The following is an 18,416-nucleotide window of genomic DNA, read 5'->3' as shown; positions in this document are numbered from 1 at the left end:
GTGCCCCTAGGTTAAGTCACTGGTACCAAAGAAGGAAAAAATGAACAAACAACTCCCCCAAATTATTAGAATTGAAAATTGAATGGAACTTTTATATAATCTAGGGGAAAAACAAACTTTATAAAATTTGTATGCATGATTTGAAACTACCCAAACATTGGCTAAATCAAGCTATTAAATATCTGTATGGCAAACATATCTAAGTGATGTCGAAGTAAGAGGAGTTGGTGGTGAAGAATCTTCTAACACATTTGACAAAGTATGAATGAACTGTGCAGAAGGTGCTCCTAAAAATAGAAATGAATACTCTGATAAAAATACAAATACCTAAATATGAAGATATAATGAAAACAAGAAAAATGTTAGAGTTCAATGGTTATCACAGAAATTCAGATTGGTAAAATATAAAAAGACTATTTCCATGAAGTCAGGGTATGAGAAAATATTTGTCATTGACTCTCTGGGATTGTCAACAGTCATAGTTTGGCAATACTGGCATCATGGTGAAAATGTACATACTTTAACCTATTTTAAATGAGATTTATCCTGACAAATAGGCAAATACACAAATATTCATTATATGGTACATAAACAGGGGTCTTCAAACTTGGGTCCATGTGTTCCCAGCCTACTTGACAGGGCATGTAAGTAAGGAGAGTTTCAAGAAAGTCTATTTCCAGGTGGTGGAGGGGGAGCGGGGAGGTTCACCAGATTGGACAGGGTAGAGTGGGAGGAAGGGAAGGAAGATGGAAATGGGAAGGACAGTAGAATGAACTGGACATAACTTTCCTATATTCATATATGAATACATGACCAGTGTAACTCCACATCATGCACAACCACAAAATGGGAAGTTATACCCCATGTATACATGATATGTCAAAATATATTCTACTGTCACGTGTAATTAAAAAGAACAAATTTTTAAAATTACAAAAAAAAAAAAAAAAAAAAAAAAAAAAAAGCCTATTTCCAAGCTTCCCCACTTCTTTGTCCAACACCCCTTTCACAATTGTTCTTTTCCCTCTTCACAAAAGAAAGGCAGAAATCTCTTAACTATCCAAATCTTACTGTGGTGCATTTCCCAGAGGTGAGAAAAACCTGATCTCTTGTAGGGAATATGCATAGACTTCTTCAAGACAGGAGTCTGAGAATGTCTCTTAAAAGATGCACTGTGTTCCTGTAGCAAATTGAAATTTAACTCTGTACCTGTGTACTATGTTTTGCAGTGTTTTTTCATAGTTCTTAAAAGCCATTTCATAGTAATATTGTAAGGAGGAAAGGAGGCAAACAAAATGCTGATTTATCTATAGTAAATGTGAATGCTTATAATAAAAACCCCAATTTTCAGCTTTTGTAAAATTACATTGATTGATACTATTACAAATAATTTTTAGTTACATATCACTATATACTTTTTGGTCATATAATTAAGAAGGAATTAAAATAATTGAATGACACTGTTAATTAAAATACATTTTCCAATTCCAAACTTTTAAAGTAATTTATTATTTGAATTTACTACTATGAAACCTAATGGAGTTTCCTGATGTTTACAAACTGTAAAACCAAAAGGATTAGGAATGGAAATGATAAAGACCTACTTTCACTCATTCAATAAGTAGCACTGATCTAAAGACACATGAATATATGGGGGAATATTTTTATCTGTCTCACTAAATGAAAGTAATTTTCATCAGTAAATAAACATAAAATGTACTTTTTAATCAAAATATGTAAATGTTACATGATCAATGAATGATATAGCCTGAAATTGTAAAAACTTACAGAAATTTTTATACTTTTAAAGATTTAACAAAAAGCTTTAAAATCCAATTTACATAAATATTTTTATTACAGATTAAGTATGTTAGATTAATCCACAGGAACAATTAAGTAATGGTATATTCATAGACTGGAATATTTAAGGAAAGGTCTCAAAGAATGATTTACATTCACTGACAATGAGTTCTTCCCATGTTATTTGTAAAACTATTTCTATTTTAAATTTATTATCATAAAGAGGAATGCCTTTTTGTTTTTATTTTTTTAATAAGCAGGCTTTAAAATTCTCAATGATAAAAGTTGTTTAAATATACATCATTACAAAAAAAGATATATACCAATCTCTTGCAGGATTTATAATTTTTAAGATTTCACAGCATGGGATTAAAAGGGAATAAATGAAAAGACAGAAGTAGTGTTTTTTTGTTTTAAAAAAGGATGCAGGGGGCTGATTAAGAAACAAAAAACTTAATTTTCTGAGATTCTCATACTAAACTGTTATATGCAAACCACAGTAATTAAGCATAAAAAAATTATAACTGGTACTGTAAGCTCCCTATACTCTTTTTTGGGGGCGGGGATTGAACCCAGGTATGCTTAACCACTGAGCCCTTTTTATATTTTATTTAGAGACAGGATTTCACTAAGTTGCTTAGGGCCTTGCTAAGTTGCTGAGGCTAGCTTTGAACTTCTGATCCTCTAGCCTCAGCCACCTGAGCTGCTGGAATTACAGGTGTATGCCACTGCGCCCAACCATATACTCTTGATTTGTTAAAAAATTTTCAGTGTGAGCTGGGTGTGGTGATGCACACCTATAATCCCAAAGACTTGGGGGGCTTAGGCAGGAGGATTTCAAGTTTAAGATTAGCTTCAGCAATTTAGCAAGGTGAGGATACAGCTCAATGGTAAAGTGCTCCTGGGTTATGAAAGAAAGAAGGAAAGGAAAAGGAAAAGGAAAAGGAAAAGGAAAGGAAGAAAGGAAGAAAAGGAAGGAAGGAAGGAAGGAAGAAAGAAAGGAAAGGAAAGGAAGAAAGGAAGAAAAGGAAGGAAGGAAGGAAGGAAGGAAGAAAGAAAGAGAGAGAAAGAAAGAAAGAAAGAAAAATCCTAGGGCTTATTTGCCCTATAGGTTTAAAAGATAAGTTGTGGCAGGGTTGGAAATGGTTAAAGACAACAACAAAGGGCAGAAAAAATTTACTGACTGATGAAATGGATCTGAGGCTGTGAAGTGTTTTATCTAAAAGAAGTCAATCCTTACCATGGTCCTGTGGGGTGTTAGCCCCAATTAACTGATAAGGAAACTGAGGCACAGGGAGCTTGGAGAACTAAACAGATGCCACATGACTAGCAAATGGTTGGGCTAGATTTCGAACCTAAGTGCCTGACTCTAAACTCATGTTCTTGAATGGTGTCCCATTTGGGCCATCTTTGTTCCTACTGAATAGTTAAGGTATTGTGCTAGATGTGTGCATGTGGAGGAGGTAATGAACAGCAAGGAAAGTTCCAGAACATTCTATCTGTTACTATTTTATTAAGGAGTTAATACTCTAAGTAGCCTAGTGGAAAGAACTGGTGCCTGGTATCAGGAGAAGAAAGAACTTGATGGAATGCCCAGTATTGGTGGGTTCTTTAATCTTCTCAGCACCCCGTGAAATAGATGGTGTCATTTTGATGAGACATTTGGAGCTCAAAGAAACTAATTTTTAAACCAAGGTCCACATAGCTAATGTGTAAGAGCAAAGGCTGTCCATACTGACATATGCTCTTTAGGAAACTACTAAGTGAGTCACAGATATATTTAGGTCTACGAAAAGGAAGTGCTTTGAGGAAATTAATCCTACTTATAACTGAAACACAGTTCACATTTATAATAAATAGATAATTTACATAAATTTATTGTGAGAAATTGTGACAGCATCACAGTTGCCTTATACTTACTCAGAGTATAATTTATTGGAAAGAATACATTTTATACACATAAATTTTCTTGATATAAAGTAGCATATGTACTGCAATACATTTTTTTTGTAATCAATTTAAGTTGGTAGGTTTTTTTCAGGAGCTCAGAGATTTATTAATTTGTAGGTTTTTTTAACCCAGGAAAAGTCCTAAATTATTCTCAATTGACAATGTTATTTCTATGTATATGTCTAGCATCTCTAGCATCTGTGTCTCTCCCCCATTTAAAAAATTATAAAATTATAGATGTGTGAAGTTTTTTTTTTTTTTTGGGGGGGGGGGGTAGGGTGAAGGGTGGGTGCTAGGGATTGAACCCAGCACACTCTTATCTTTGAGCTACATTCCCAATCTGTTTTGCTTTGAGGCAGGGTCTCTCTAAGTTGCCCAGGTTGGACTTGGGAATTTGTGATCCTCCTACCTCAGCCTCTCCAGTCACTAAGATTACAGGCATGTGTGACAGTGCCCAGCATAAGATGTGTACAAGCTTTAGCAGGAACAATGCTGGCACCTGCAGACCTGGTGATACTCAACAAGATGGTATATCAATGCAATTGTCACCACCATGAACCTTTTCCATGCTTTCACTACATACAGGTGCTGTTACATGTGCCTTTACATGGATTTCTCAATATTCTTACTTGTTAGATATTATGCTATCCCCTTTTCACAGATAAGGATAAAGAGGTTTCTCAACATCACAAAGCCCAGGACTGATACCAGGCAATCTGACTGCAGAACCAATGTTTTTAAACACTACGCTCCCTAATCCTAGCCAATGTGAACATTTTGAACAGGCAAGGACTGGTATTTTTCCTATGTAAAATGTTTTGGAAATAGCTGCCCAGGGCTAAAGATTGTAAAAATAACATTCCCTTTGGCTTGTTTACACATAGAATCTCTCTGATCCTCAAACTCTCATGGGATCCATGGGAAAAAAGTCTTATCAACTGGTGGAGTCTGTTTCCCACATCCTCTGTTGGAGTCCTTCCCAGGTCTTTCTGGTTGTGATCCAGCCCATCAGTTTCCTCACCCACCTTTCACAGTTTCTACTGATCAATCAACCTGCCTCACAATAGGCCCCATTCTCACTTCTCTTCTGCCTATTGGGTTTGGGGATATACCCCAAAGAAAACAAAAACAAAAAATTCTTATTTTTAGGTTCACATATTCCACTGAGAACAATTACATATCTTCCCAGGAACCAGTTGCTCTTTTGTTTCCTCATATGGCCTCCTGCCTGCTTCTCATGTACCAACCCCCTTTTGCATCTAAGTGAAGATTTCTGATTTCATTCTACCTACCAATCTCAACCTCTGTTTCTTTTAAATTTTCATTGTGAAAAGATCTGATGCCACTTTAAATGCTCTGTCCAATCATTAAACTGCCCCCTACCCAACTGTGAAATTCACACATCAAAGAAATGTCCAGCTCTGTTTAGATCATTGTTTACAGACACTTAAATATTTGAACAATACTTCTATTTATTCTTCTGTTAATAACTTTAGAGACAACTGAATGCTCCTAGTCCACAGCTTTCTTAGCTTTATGAGGTTGTGATCAAGGTGCCTTGCCTGTGACAGACTGGGCTAGGAAGACCATGGAAGGAGAGTTCTCTCTGCTGTGGGACTTGGGAACCTGCTTTGGATCTGCAATGCCTTATTCCTCAACAACTGACACTGATGCAAAGGGACAGTTAAGACTCCTCACTCTGTAACTAACATATGCATATCTCTGGTCTAAATGCAAACTCTGCTCCTGGCATTAAGACACAAAAATGTATAAAAGCTGAGCACAGAATACAGTTGTCCTCCCTTATCCCAGGGGAATATATTCCAAGACCCCCAGTGGATGCCTGAAATTGCAGACAGTATTGAACCCCATGTATTTTCCTATACATACATATCTATGATAAAGCTTAATTTATAAAGAGATTAACAATAAAATAGAACAATCAGTAATAAAAGTTATGTGAATGTGGTCTCTCTCAAAATACCTTATTGTGCTGTACTTTCAAACCTTGGTTGACCACAGGTACCTGGAACTATAATAGAGTGAAACCATAGGTAAGGGCAACCACTGTATATGGGTTGCACATTTTTACAAGTTCAAAAGTTTTTCTTATAAACTATACAATTATTTTTAAAAATGACTACACATGGTCTACTTGCTTAATTTCCAAAGAGGAACTGAGAGATTGATTAAGCTAAGTTACTAAGAGTGTCTGCAAAGTGTGTTTTATAATTTCATTCTTTCTTACTAAAAAATGCTAAAAAAAAATCACTCAGTTAAAGCTTTGCTTTTCCAACTCGATTTTATCCCTCCCCTTTCAAAAATCAAACACTATATCTCAATACCAGAAAAAGGTCTTTAGATCCTTGCAGTTCGATACCCTTTCCCTTCCAGCATGGTTCCACAGGCCTGCCTGGGCCCTGGTCTCTGTGCCCACAGCTGAGGTTAGGCAGCTGGTATTTCCTCTTCAAGCATTTCTTGGCTTCACTACAATCAGGTTTTTCTCTCCTCCAATCCAAAGAAATGTTATTTTTCAAAATCATCAATGACTTCCACATTGCCAAATCCCATGTTTAATTCCATCTATGTCTCAACAGAGCTCTGAGCAGCAGTTCACACAGTCAAGCCCACCTCTTGGAAGCACTTTTTCCACATGGATCCAGGATCTCTCTCTCAAGCTCCTTCCCCTCCCTCAGCAACCACTTTTTCTCTTTGCCTCCTTTGTTTATTTCCAGAGTCTCCAAAGGCTTTTCTTTTCCATGTGTATTTACTTGCTAGTGACCTTACTCCAACACAGGGCCTTGAAATACTAGCTATACAGTGACCATACTCACTTGTTTCTCCAGTCTGAACCTCCTCTCTAAACAGATGACAGCTTGTATGCCCAAATGGCTACTTAACATCTCTACTCTACTATCTACAGCTATCAACTGACCTCAATTTCTGCCTCAAATCTTTTCTTGCCTAAGACAATAAATCTAACATCCATTCCTTCAGTGCTCAGACTAAAGGCTGTGGTGTCATCTTTGACTCATTTTGTTTCATACTTGACTATCCAATCCATCAATAAGTCTTGCTGGTCCTTTAAAGTATTTGGAATTTGACCTGACCTTACTTCCTCCACTTTTTCTCAGTCTAAGTTATCATCTCTCTCCTGAACTCCTGTGGTAATCATCTAGTTTTTTGTTTTCCTTCTGTGATGCTGGGAATTGGATCCAGGTGTGCTCTAACACTGAGCTACATAGCTCCAGCCTTTTGAGACAAGGTCTTGCTAAGACGCTGAGGATGGACTTGCACTTGTTATCCTCCTGCCTCAGCCTTCAGAGTCACTGGGATTATAGGCATGGCAAGGCTGCTCCTCTAGTTGTTTTCACCCTAGTCTCAACCCAGGAGCTATATAAACCTTTTAAAAGGGACTTCAGATAATATCAATTCATGGCCAAAAACTCTCCAAGAGCTTCTCATCTACTTAGAGAAACAAACTCCAGTCTCTCCACTGCCAAAGGAGCTTCGGAATCTAGACCCACCCATTCAGAATCTGACCTCCTATCAACAATTGTCCCCTCCCCTTCCTCACTCCTCTCCTGCCACAGTGCCTGTGTGAGACTGGAGGACAAGAACTGTTTTTAGCTCCAACTCCAATTTCCTCTTAACCTGTCCTTTTATTTCATTTGATTCTTGGCTTCGATGTTACTTTAGCAAAGAGGCCATCTTCCTATCCAATGTTCTCTTTCCCTTTTTCTGCTTTATATCTTCTTGGCATCTGTTGCCATATGATTACTTCCTTATTGTATCTTCTAACAAGAATGTACAGTAAGTGAAAAAAGGGGGCTTTGTTTGTTCACTGTGGCATACTGAGTGCCGGGTTCAATGCCCTGTAGTTAAAGAGGTGGGAAGCTTAATCAAAGAATAAATAAGTGAAATAGTTGAGAAGGAAAGAGTGGAGGAGTATAGGCTATTACTTTCCTTCCTTATTTTGGTGCATGGCAAACAATCTCCATAAGAAGAATAAACTGCTGGCAAGATGGTGGCAATTTTAAAGCAGAAATAAAAAGCATGGGAGGGGAACAAATTAAATGAGCACTGTGCTTCTTACTGGGGTGGAGGGAGAGGTAAGAATCACCTAGAAATTTAAAAAATATACAGGCCCATGATGAATCTGAAGAATCATATTTAGGAAATTAAAGTGAGGCAAGGCAAGTGTATTTCTGAAAGTTCTCTCAAGGGATTCTAATGTCTGGTCCCTGTTTAAACCATTTAGTCAAAGGAAGAGTCTCAAAAGGCATGTGGTAAAGTATGCAGTAAATAAAATAACACACATTTGTTTTTTTAAAACCCACATACCTGACTGGGGACTCAAAAATATTGTTGTTTTTTGTTTCTTTTTGTCTTCATGTAAAAGCACTGCCTAAAAAACGAAATAGACTGGTTTACAAAAGTGAAAGGAAGAGTGTCTGAAACAGCCTTAAAACTGAAACCATATCCAAGGAGAGCTGAAATTAGGCATGTGGGTGGCAGAATTTTGCAAGTTAACTGGAAAGACAGACATGCATGCAGGAGTACTTCAATAGGGCCCTACTGTCTGATGCCCAGCAAGCCTCGCCACACAGTACACGTAAGTGGCACAAAGGCAGGGAGCGAGGAGGGTTAGCCAGGAGGAAGGAAGGCCCAGCACAGAGCTCAGGAAGTGTTCCGTAAATAAACAGAACGGTTTTGAGCTAGGTTTACCTGAACAAATGTACCAGCTGGTCTCAAAGGGCTAGGTGAAGAAGGGGATCCAAACACACAATCTGACTTAGTCATACCTAAGGAAGAAAGTGGCACTTTTTGTTCCTACTTAAAGCTGAAAGCAGTAGGCTTTTATTCGAAACTGTTGCAGAGATTTTTGGCTGATGTGACAGAAGCCCACTCAATATACTGTGTGGACAACATAATGATACGTTTAAAGAAATGAGAGGGAGTAGCATAATTTTTAGACAGGAAGAAACCGATTATTTTTAAATGCTAGCAAAGGAAATCATCATATTCCCTCCTCCTTATCTCACTCTTATAATGTGATGACTGCTAATGTGTAAATATTGCATTCTGAGGAAACCAGGTTTCTAGTGAGAGCTTTGTCGTGAGGTTTGCTAATCCCACTGCCATGAGGATTTCCTCTACCCCTCTCAGAGCTACTGCCCTCTCAGATTTGCCAGACTCAATGCTCTTATTGTTTTTGACAGCTGTGCTAGTAAACAACTTAAGAACTATTACTAGAAAGAAAGGATCCATCAAAGTTGGGGGAAATTCACCACTTTGTTGAACTAAAGACAAGCACAATGATAATCTGCTATGGGATATTCATAAACATGGAACTTGAGTTTTTTTAAAGGGTGGCCTACAAAAATTATTTTGGGTAAAACCATGTTCAATCTTATCTTTACTGTTTACAGTTTCTTTACCTATAAACTGGGGATATTAGCACCACAGAAAATAATGGGGCTGTTGTGAAAATAAAATTAGATTATCCAAGTAAAGTACTAAAAATAGTGCCTGGCCCACAGTAAATTCTCAATGAATATGTCCTTATTCTAATTTCTTTTAATTACACTTTTCTCTTTTAAAGGAAAATCACATTATTCTGATATATGATCCAAGATGGGTCAAAGTTCTGAGTTCCTCAGAAGAGGGACAAGTTTAATTTTGGTCATGTGAGCCAGATGAAGCTGTATCATCCATATATTTCAGCCCTATTTTATAAATAAAAATTTTAAAATATATTTCTTTCCAATAAAGCTACTTAAGAAAAACAAGAATGGGTAGCCTAAGAACTGTCTCTCTTAAGTAACAAGATATTGTTATATTGTTGAAAATGATAAAATAAAATGGAAGAGAGATAAAGGTGCTCCAAAAACTATAAACACTGCAGTAATTTCAAGGAAACTGTAAAGTAGCTTTTTTACATTATCCACTAACATACAATTGAGAATGGCAACTATCTTAATAAAACATTACTTCTCAGGGTTTCTTTTTTATCCTCATGAAATTGCATCCACTGGCACAGGTCTATTCTAAGAAACGAAGTGAAGAGTGTACAAATTACCTTGTAAATCATAACATTTTGCACACATAAGGTATGTATTCTTAACAGTCTGTTATAAAGATGTAAACAGTGGACACCTCACCCATTTAGTAAAAATGGCCAACTTGTATCCAGCAACTCAAAAGGGCAAGACTTGTGAATGAATTTTTGTGTGAGTGTGTGTTTTTAAGACAGAGTCTTGCTATATTACCCAGGCTGGCCTCAAACTCCTGGGCTTAAGTGATCTTCCTGCCTTAGCCTCCTGAGTAGCTGGGACTACAAGTACATGCCACCACTGCACCTGGATTAGGATTTGTGCATGAATTTGAAATAGTGACTAAACATGTAATTCTTCCTCATCCTAAGAATAACCATACTCACTTGTCGGAAGTTATCAAAATGGTAAGATCTAAAGATAAACTCCTCTATATTTCCCCTTTGCAGATATAACCATTGCTAACTATGTAGTATATTCCTTTCTGTTCCCATTTCTATGCATGTGCCTGTGTGTATATGAACAAAAATACAAGAAGCTCACCTATATCCAGACTGTGGGGTCCTTATATAACTTTAGCTACTGCTTTGCCTAGTGGCTGGGCAGTGCTTGCTTTGATTTTTAAAGTGCACATACTAAGCAGTGAAGCTCAAGCTGTAGTTTGTTTTCTGGTTAAGACTACACTTACAGGTATTGGGGATTAGTATACTCTCATTTCATTAATAATCTTAAAAAAGCACACCAAATGACTTTCAGAAGACTCTAAATAAAACCAGGAATCAGAATTTAAGGGAGGGATGAATTCACTGTCTTGAAAACGAAATCATCTTTTCCTAAGAAATACACTGCTTAAAGAAATAGGAAAGAACTCTAAAAAGGGGATGTGCCTTAAGATATTAGTGCAAACATCAAGGTGTGGCATGTATTCATACCTGGAGAGCCTTTAAACTGTGGGCATTCCTTCTTAATGTGCCCTTCTCTTCCACAAATGAAACAACGTTTTTCCCTTAAGTCTTTGTCATCCTGTCTCTTCCATTTTTCCATAGGTGGCCTGAGAATCTTCTCCCTCCCCAGGTCAACAGCTGCCCTCATTGGCTTGGCTTTCTGAGCTGCGCACTGTGTGGGTTTGTCTTCTTTCGTTGATACCTCCCTTTCTGTGTACTTGTTTTGAATTTCTTTGTCCTCTTTGCTTCTTTTTTCTTTGTTCTCAGGGAATCTTTGGTTCAGGGTATCTTCCTGATCTCGCCGCCGCCTCACTCTGTGGAAGATACCTGATAAGAAATATCTAAACGAAAACCTAACAAAATATCAAGCTAATTCCAGGTTTAGGAGATAATCAGGAATAGAAGATATCAAGGAGGAAACAGAGATGTTAATACACTTAAGACCATTTTCTGAAGCTACAGTCGTCCCCCAGTATTCATGGGGGTTTTGGTTTCAGGGTTCCCTGTGGAAACCAAAAGCCACAGATGCTCAAGTCCTTTTTATCAAATGGTGCAGTATTTGTACATAACCTATACATATCCTCCTGTTATACTTGATATCATCTCTAGGTTACTTATAATACCTAACGTAAAGTAAATGCGATATAAATGGTTGTTGTACTGTATTGCACGGGAATATTAAAAAGACAAGTCTGTACATGTTCCATATATATACATTTTTTTTTCCACATATTTTTGACTTGCAGTTGTCAAAGGATGTGGAACCCATGGATACAGAAAGCTGACTGTACCTCATATTGGTATGTATGTGCATATGTGTGTGTGTGTGTGTGTGTATTTTCTTTTTCTTTTCCATTTTCAAGGTTGCTACAGTGCTGTAAAACCAATTTTTGCAATTAGAGGTACTACTTAGTTCAATGCCTGCTATGATACTGATGTGATAAAACTCAAATTATCCATGGGGTGATTTCTTGAACAGCACATTAGCATTATTTACTAGGTAGTGAAAATTTGAGATGTGAAACCTTAAGTTCACAAGGGAAAAATGGTTATTAGGTGATTTATCTTCTTAAAATGTCCAAATCATTTCTGCCTTGCCCTATATGATCACTAAGATTTAATAATTAAAAAAATACTATGAAAGAGCTCCTCAAATTCTAGATTATGACTTATTTTGAATAGCAAAATTAATTTCTAAATAAGAATATCACTTTCCAGTTATAAACATCACCACTACCACCCAAAACCAATATGTCTCCAGGAAACAAAAATGTCTCCCTTGCCCTTCCACAAATATCATGTGGACAAAGTATGGTAACCTAGCTCAGTAGCTTATCTACTCAGCAAATTTTAAAGTTAAGCCTAGTACAAATGAAGGGCCCTATATTCCTGTAAACTGTGAGTGGATATAAATCCCAATGTGCTATATCTCAGTTATTGTACATTAGAAATGTAGGTGAGATCCTAATGGAACTCACTTGACTGTTCACTGAAATGATTCTGAACTTCTCACTGCTATGAAAGGAATGAATCTTATTTTCCTCCTTTCTTTTTCTATTCCTGTTGGAGAGGTTAAATAATGATCAGGGCCATGACCAAGAAAAGGAAGTATATCAGGTTTGTCATCTCTACAACTGAGTGTTAGTCCTAGTTTTCTGTACCTAAGGTCATGTTTTAATCACTTCATTTTCACTTAAAAAAAAATCTTAAATTCATTTGAAAACTGCGGAATTTCATAGAAATTTATTTTCTCTGTTACAACAGAATCACATTTAAAAAGTAAGACAAAAAGAAAATGAAAACAAAACTACCCCTTCTGAACATCTGCTTACTTTCTTCTCATGGGACAGTCCTTCATGAAGTGTCCAATTTTCCCACAAATTCTGCAACATCTATCATTTGGAGCCAGCTCTCCTTCAGTTAGTACATCTGGATCAAAAAAGTATTCCTAGAAGAACATACATTTATCTAAGTGTGAATTATTAATGTGAAATAAAACAAAAATGCTGAATGTGCCTATACAGTCACATACTTAAGTTTCACATAAAATGTCTCTATTGGGAAGGGGGAGAGGGAATAAGGGTACAAGGTCTTAGATAGGAGAAATAGATATGAGATCTGTTGCACAGCAGGTGATCACAAATAATAATAATGTATGGCATATTTCAAAATAACTGACGAGTAAATCTTGAATGTCTCACTACACACACAATAAATAGATTAGGTAAGGCAAAAGATATGCTAATTTTGATTAGCCGTTCCATACTGCACATATATATAGATATCACATTGTACCCCATATATATAATTATGATGTGAGTCAAAAATAATATTAAAGAGAAAGTCTTTATTAAGGAAATGCAAGAAAAAAATAACTTTATTCCCAACAAAATTGTCTAGTTCCCAACTATTTTTCTCTATAATTCTTTTTTTAATGTAATTTTGTTTTGTTTTTGTTTTGTTCATTAATGAGTGTGGTTTCTCAGAAACCTGGATGTCAGGCTACATGAGGACAGGCAGTTCTACAAGGCAGGCAGGGTCATTCTTCTAGTCCTGTCAAGGGGATCTATTACTTATGCCAAGCAGGCTACAAAATCTAGATTCCCACAAGGGTGGGACGTCCTTAGATGTGAGCACACTGCTTTGGATGAGGTTGGTATGAATTGGTAGAACAGCAGTGCCACCTATGAAGGCTGGCATAGATCAGGACTAGAAAGTGGCAAGGGGAAAAACGAGAATTTAACAAACTTAAATCCTTCTTCTCTATCCTTCAGGGGTTTAGGGTGGGTTTTACTTTCTCATTTAAAAAGTTGCTCTAAGCACTGGTTTGTGCTATCAAGGAAAAGAGGCAGCAGCAAAATTATTAATTTCCCCACCCAAACTGTACTTCTTGCTACTTCTCCCTGTATTTCTCATGATTGGCCTATAAACTGGGACTTTAAAAAAGGCCTTAGGAATTAGTTTGTATTATAACCATTTGTCCTGGCCAGATTCAACAGACTTTTGAATATTTATTATTGAAGTAATGTGTACAAGTTGGATGCTTAAAATGTCCAAATTAGGGGCTTAATTTTTTTTTTTTTCCTGGTGTTTCCAACAGACACTTACCATTTTTGAGGGATAATCCTTTGGTAATCCTTTCACTGGAATTCCAAATACTCTTCTACCATTGATAAAAGCTTTCATTATAAAATTTGTCACTAAGAAGAAAAGAGTCAGAACTCAATTAAATGCATTAAAAGAAAAAGAAATTTCATTAAAATTTACAAATAAAGTAACGTACTTTTCCTTGATAATCCAGCTCCAAGATTATGATTCAGATCAAAGGGATCTAAGCAAAGAACATTAAAGAGAGCAAATAAGATAATTAAATAGGAAATGCCACTATTCATTCAATAAGTGATGTTCATATAAGAAAATTTGACTACTTTGCTTATTATTAATAAATGTATTAAAAGACTGCCTCTTAAATGAGCTTAAAAATCCATGACATATCTAAGTAACACATTCCTCAATATAAGGCAAGTTTTTCTGGCAAGTGTTCATCAGAAAAGAGTATGTTTCTAGGCACAGTGGTAATCCCAGCAGCTCAAGAGGCTGAGGCAGGAGGATTGAGAGTTCAAAGCCAGCCTCAGCTACTTAGTGAGGCCCTAAACAACTCAGTGAGAACCTGTCTCAAAACAAAAGAAATAAAAAGGGCTGGGAATGTGGTTCAGTAAAGTGCCCCTGGGTTTAAATCCCAGTTAAAAAAAAAAAAAAGGAAAAAAAAAAAAGAGTGTTGTAGTATTGCTTAAGATGATGGGTTGCCTAATATTACAAAACTAGTGTTTGTGGAAGACGCATTTACCCGATGTTACATAATGAAGTCAGTGTTGGATGTGTACAACAGTCACAAATATACTTCTAAGATAAATTAAAATACACAAAGACACATAAACCTGCCCAATGGCACATGAGTGACTACTTGGATCTTGGTATACAATTTCCAATAAAAGTTGCATATGAAAACTCCCATATCATTTTTTAAAAAAAGTAGTATAGTTTATTTGCTTGTATGGCATGGAAAGACCAGAAAAGTAACATGAATTAATAGACAAACAGAAAAGCAGACCCATTAATAGACAAACAGAAAAGAACATGTCAACATTACTGTCTATTTATACATTAATAGGCAATTATTTTTTAACATGCATGTCAGCCTTGAGCTTTGGAAAACTGCTGCACTGTGGTAAAGGTCTAACTATTTGTCTTACATGTCATGGTCAATTTGCTATTTTCATCAAAATGAATGTTGACTCAACCAGAAGACAAAATCTTGGCATGTTCTTTTTAACGTACATGTGGAAATGCAGCAGGTGGCAGTTTAATCTGTAAATAGGTATGCTAAAGAGTGAAATGTGGTAACTGATCTGTACGCTGTCCTTGTAGTTAAACATACATATTAAAAAATACTATAAGTATAGCATAGGATGATGTATTTTTAAGCAACATATACAAAATTTATCCAGAATCTTAAGTGGGAATTAAGAAGTATAAAAACCGTAAGAAACTGCACTAATTTTATAGCCCATATCATCTTAAATGTCTGCATCTCAAACATCTTAGAGAGCTGCATAATATGATGTGTTCTGAAATATTCTTAAATGATGTAGAAAGTGGCAGTAATGATGAAAAGGATGCAGACATTAAAGATGTGTATGAGACATTAAAGATGTGTATGTGTAGCTCAGTTGGAAGAGTGCTTGCCTCACAAGCACAAGGCCCTGGGTTCAATCCCCAGCACCACAAAAAAAAAAAAAAAAAAAAGATGTTTATGAGGTCTGAATGCATTGTTCCATGAAATGGAAGTACATATACATATACTATTTTCTAAATCTAACCACTACTTAATAGATGATCTAAAGTACCATATGCATACAATCTTTCATAATTCAGACATCATGTATAAATAACTATTTCCTTCACATGCTTGAAACAATATTCAAGAAAAGAAAAAAAAAAAAAATTAAAGGATCCTTTCTGAGGGACTGTCATTGAGAAAATGTAGGATTGCATGTACACTGTATGTACAAAAGGAGTAATGAGGAAATATCTGAGAATTTAGGTGAACAGTTTCCTCTTTTTAGCTTAACCCTATTACAATAACTGGTATGAGAATATTACCTTTTTAGTCAGTTTGATCATGCTGGTGATGTTTGTGATATGTGTGGAAGTATTTTTGGTTGTTTGCTTGGTGTAGTAGAAATAAATTATTATCTACAATATTAGCTATTATACAGTTAAAAATGTTACTACTGATACAACTGAAATTTCTCAGTTGTAGAATAAGCAGCTCATATAATTACAAATATTCCTTCTAGTTTAGATTATTATTTAGAGCTCATCTGAAAGTAATGTAAAAATAAAAAGCATGATAAATCTTCAAAAATTAAAATAAATGTCAACACTTTTACGTAATTATAATTTTCAAGATCTTTATTTGCTATTGATAAAAAAACCTGATGAAAGAACCTCACACCCTCAATTAGTAAGGTTTTAAAAGTTCCACTATTTCACACTCTCTTATGGTTACTGCTACCTTATTTTCCAATATATGATCAACAATGATAAAAGATTTGTCATGGTGAACAAAGCCTTTCAACTGGTGAGAGGCCCATATGAGGGCATAAGTCATTCCAACCATAGAAATGAAAAGTTGTACCCCATTTGTGTACAATGAATCAAAATGCAGTCTGTAAAAATAAAAAAAAATAAAAATAAAATAAATAAATCTTTAGGCTGGAAACAGATGAGTCAGACTGATGTGGACGAGAGCAGGAGGACTGTACTGCACATCTGGGCAGAAGCTCATAAAGGCCCCAAAAGACCTGTTAGAAGGAAGAACAAAGTGCTCACAGTTCAAACTCTATGTTCCATTCAGTTTAAAGTTTGACTCTCATTGTACCTTCAATAACAATGTATTTTGAAGTCCACTGTTTCTTAAATGTTGTAAGCAGACTTTTTCTCCTGATGCTAATAACATGTTCTTTAAAATCAAATTCCTCTGTGTAGAAACGAAGAAGTCCCAACCACAGTTGCCCAACAGATTCTGTATTTTTTCCATATTCTGGCCAACAGGTAGGCTAGAAACAGAAGGGAACACAGGATATCATGCTCTAGAGCAAAGTGTTAATATCTATATTCACATTTGGACTTGATTATAATTAACTAAGAGTTTAAATACATAAAATGTAATTATATAACTTAAAATACCATTTACATGAAGTTATTAATCTCTGCTCTGTAATTTGAAAATAGAAAGAGCTCAGAGTTTTCAATGACAGATCTCAGAACATGTCATCAGAAAAATTCAGAAATAAACTCTAAGGTCCTTGGTAATACCTGAGTTATTAGGTCTCTATATCTCAATGAAAATCTTTCCAAATTCTTGGCACAAAAATCACAGAGGAAATATTTGTTCCCATGGAATAAAGTTACCTAACCATTTGAAATTATGAGGCATTTCAGAAATACTGGAATAGTGCCTAGAAACTCACCTGGCTTAATAAAAATATTTTCTCTTCAAAGGACACTTCTGTAATGTTACTTTTCATTACCATCATATAAATAAATGTTACAAGCAATAATATTGTTGTTGACCACCTACACTACAGCCCAGTATAGCTAACTTTTAGTAAGGATGTAGGAAAATCTTTACTCTTAAAATACGTACCAGTTCATCTATTTGATCAAAAAAATAAATATTCCAGCCATCAACAAATATTTCAGGTTTCTTTTCACCTTTGTATATCTGAAATTAATTTTTAAACTATTAGTATGGATTATAAACTTAATGCATTGATACAAAAACTTCTAGGAAAATAGTTAAAAAATTTAACTACAGAGCCACAGACTTTTAGAGAAGGAAGAGGGCTGAGAGATCACCTAGCTTTATAGAAGAGAAATACAAGTTCTTTAACGAATACCTCTTGAAGAACAGGAATGACTGGTGGATTTCTCTGCTGTAGGAAATATAGCACCATAAGAGTGTATGCATATGATGATAAGCTGCCTCTAGATGCATCACCAATATCACACATCTAAAGTGGAAGAAAATGCAAGACAAAGGAGAGATCACCAGTGTTTTCTACTAAATTTGCAGCCATCCTATAATCACTAAAAATAAGGTATTCACCTGGGGAACTAATAAAAATCACTTTTCCCGGGCTGGGGATATAGCTCAGTTGGTAGAGTGTTTGCCTCACAAGCACAAGGCCCTGGGTTCAATCCCCAGTACCACAAAAAAAAAAAGCACTTTTCCCCACTTATTTTTTTAATTGGTGCATTATAGTTGTATATAATGATGGGATTTGTTGTTACATATGTACACATGCACACAATATAACAACATAATTTGGCCAGTATCACTCCCAAACACTTGCCCCTCCTTCCCTCCCACCCCTTGGTCCCTTTTTTCCTCTACCGATCTCCCTTTGATTTTCATGAGATCCCACCCCCTACCTTTCCTAAAAAAATCACATTTTCAAAGGCTAAAAAAATATGCCAATGAAACCAACAAATCCAACTGAAATCACAATGAACCCAATGAAGCAGTGAACTAGTAACCAGAAGCAAGGTCAGATTATCATGTAAAATTCAAGACAACAAAATTTAGCTTGCTGTAGAG

General features: G+C 35.9%; 1 protein-coding gene across 5 annotated transcripts in view; it reads right to left on the bottom strand.

Moving 5' to 3' along the window:
* TUT7 (terminal uridylyl transferase 7) overlaps positions 1 to 18,416 on the bottom strand; it is a 59,502-nt gene that overhangs the window by 2,894 nt on the left and 38,192 nt on the right. For 3 of the 5 annotated variants that reach the window (XM_079113364.1, XM_079113365.1, XM_079113366.1), the window contains exons 20-28: positions 17,716 to 17,829; positions 17,463 to 17,540; positions 16,695 to 16,872; positions 14,034 to 14,081; positions 13,859 to 13,950; positions 12,583 to 12,698; positions 10,739 to 11,064; positions 8,479 to 8,555; positions 8,095 to 8,158 (exon numbers count right to left, since the gene is read on the bottom strand). In XM_079113364.1, the coding sequence (XP_078969490.1) occupies positions 8,095 to 8,158; positions 8,479 to 8,555; positions 10,739 to 11,064; positions 12,583 to 12,698; positions 13,859 to 13,950; positions 14,034 to 14,081; positions 16,695 to 16,872; positions 17,463 to 17,540; positions 17,716 to 17,829 (1,093 nt within the window). The remainder of the gene's footprint in view (positions 1 to 8,094; positions 8,159 to 8,478; positions 8,556 to 10,738; positions 11,065 to 12,582; positions 12,699 to 13,858; positions 13,951 to 14,033; positions 14,082 to 16,694; positions 16,873 to 17,462; positions 17,541 to 17,715; positions 17,830 to 18,416) is intronic. The other 2 variants (XM_079113368.1, XM_079113367.1) reach the window with 2 other exon arrangements.

The sequence above is a fragment of the Sciurus vulgaris genome (genome assembly GCF_902686455.1).
Source record: "Sciurus vulgaris genome assembly, chromosome: 15".
NCBI classification, from domain to species: Eukaryota; Metazoa; Chordata; class Mammalia; order Rodentia; family Sciuridae; genus Sciurus; species Sciurus vulgaris.
This window is presented reverse-complemented; position numbering and strand designations above follow the sequence as displayed.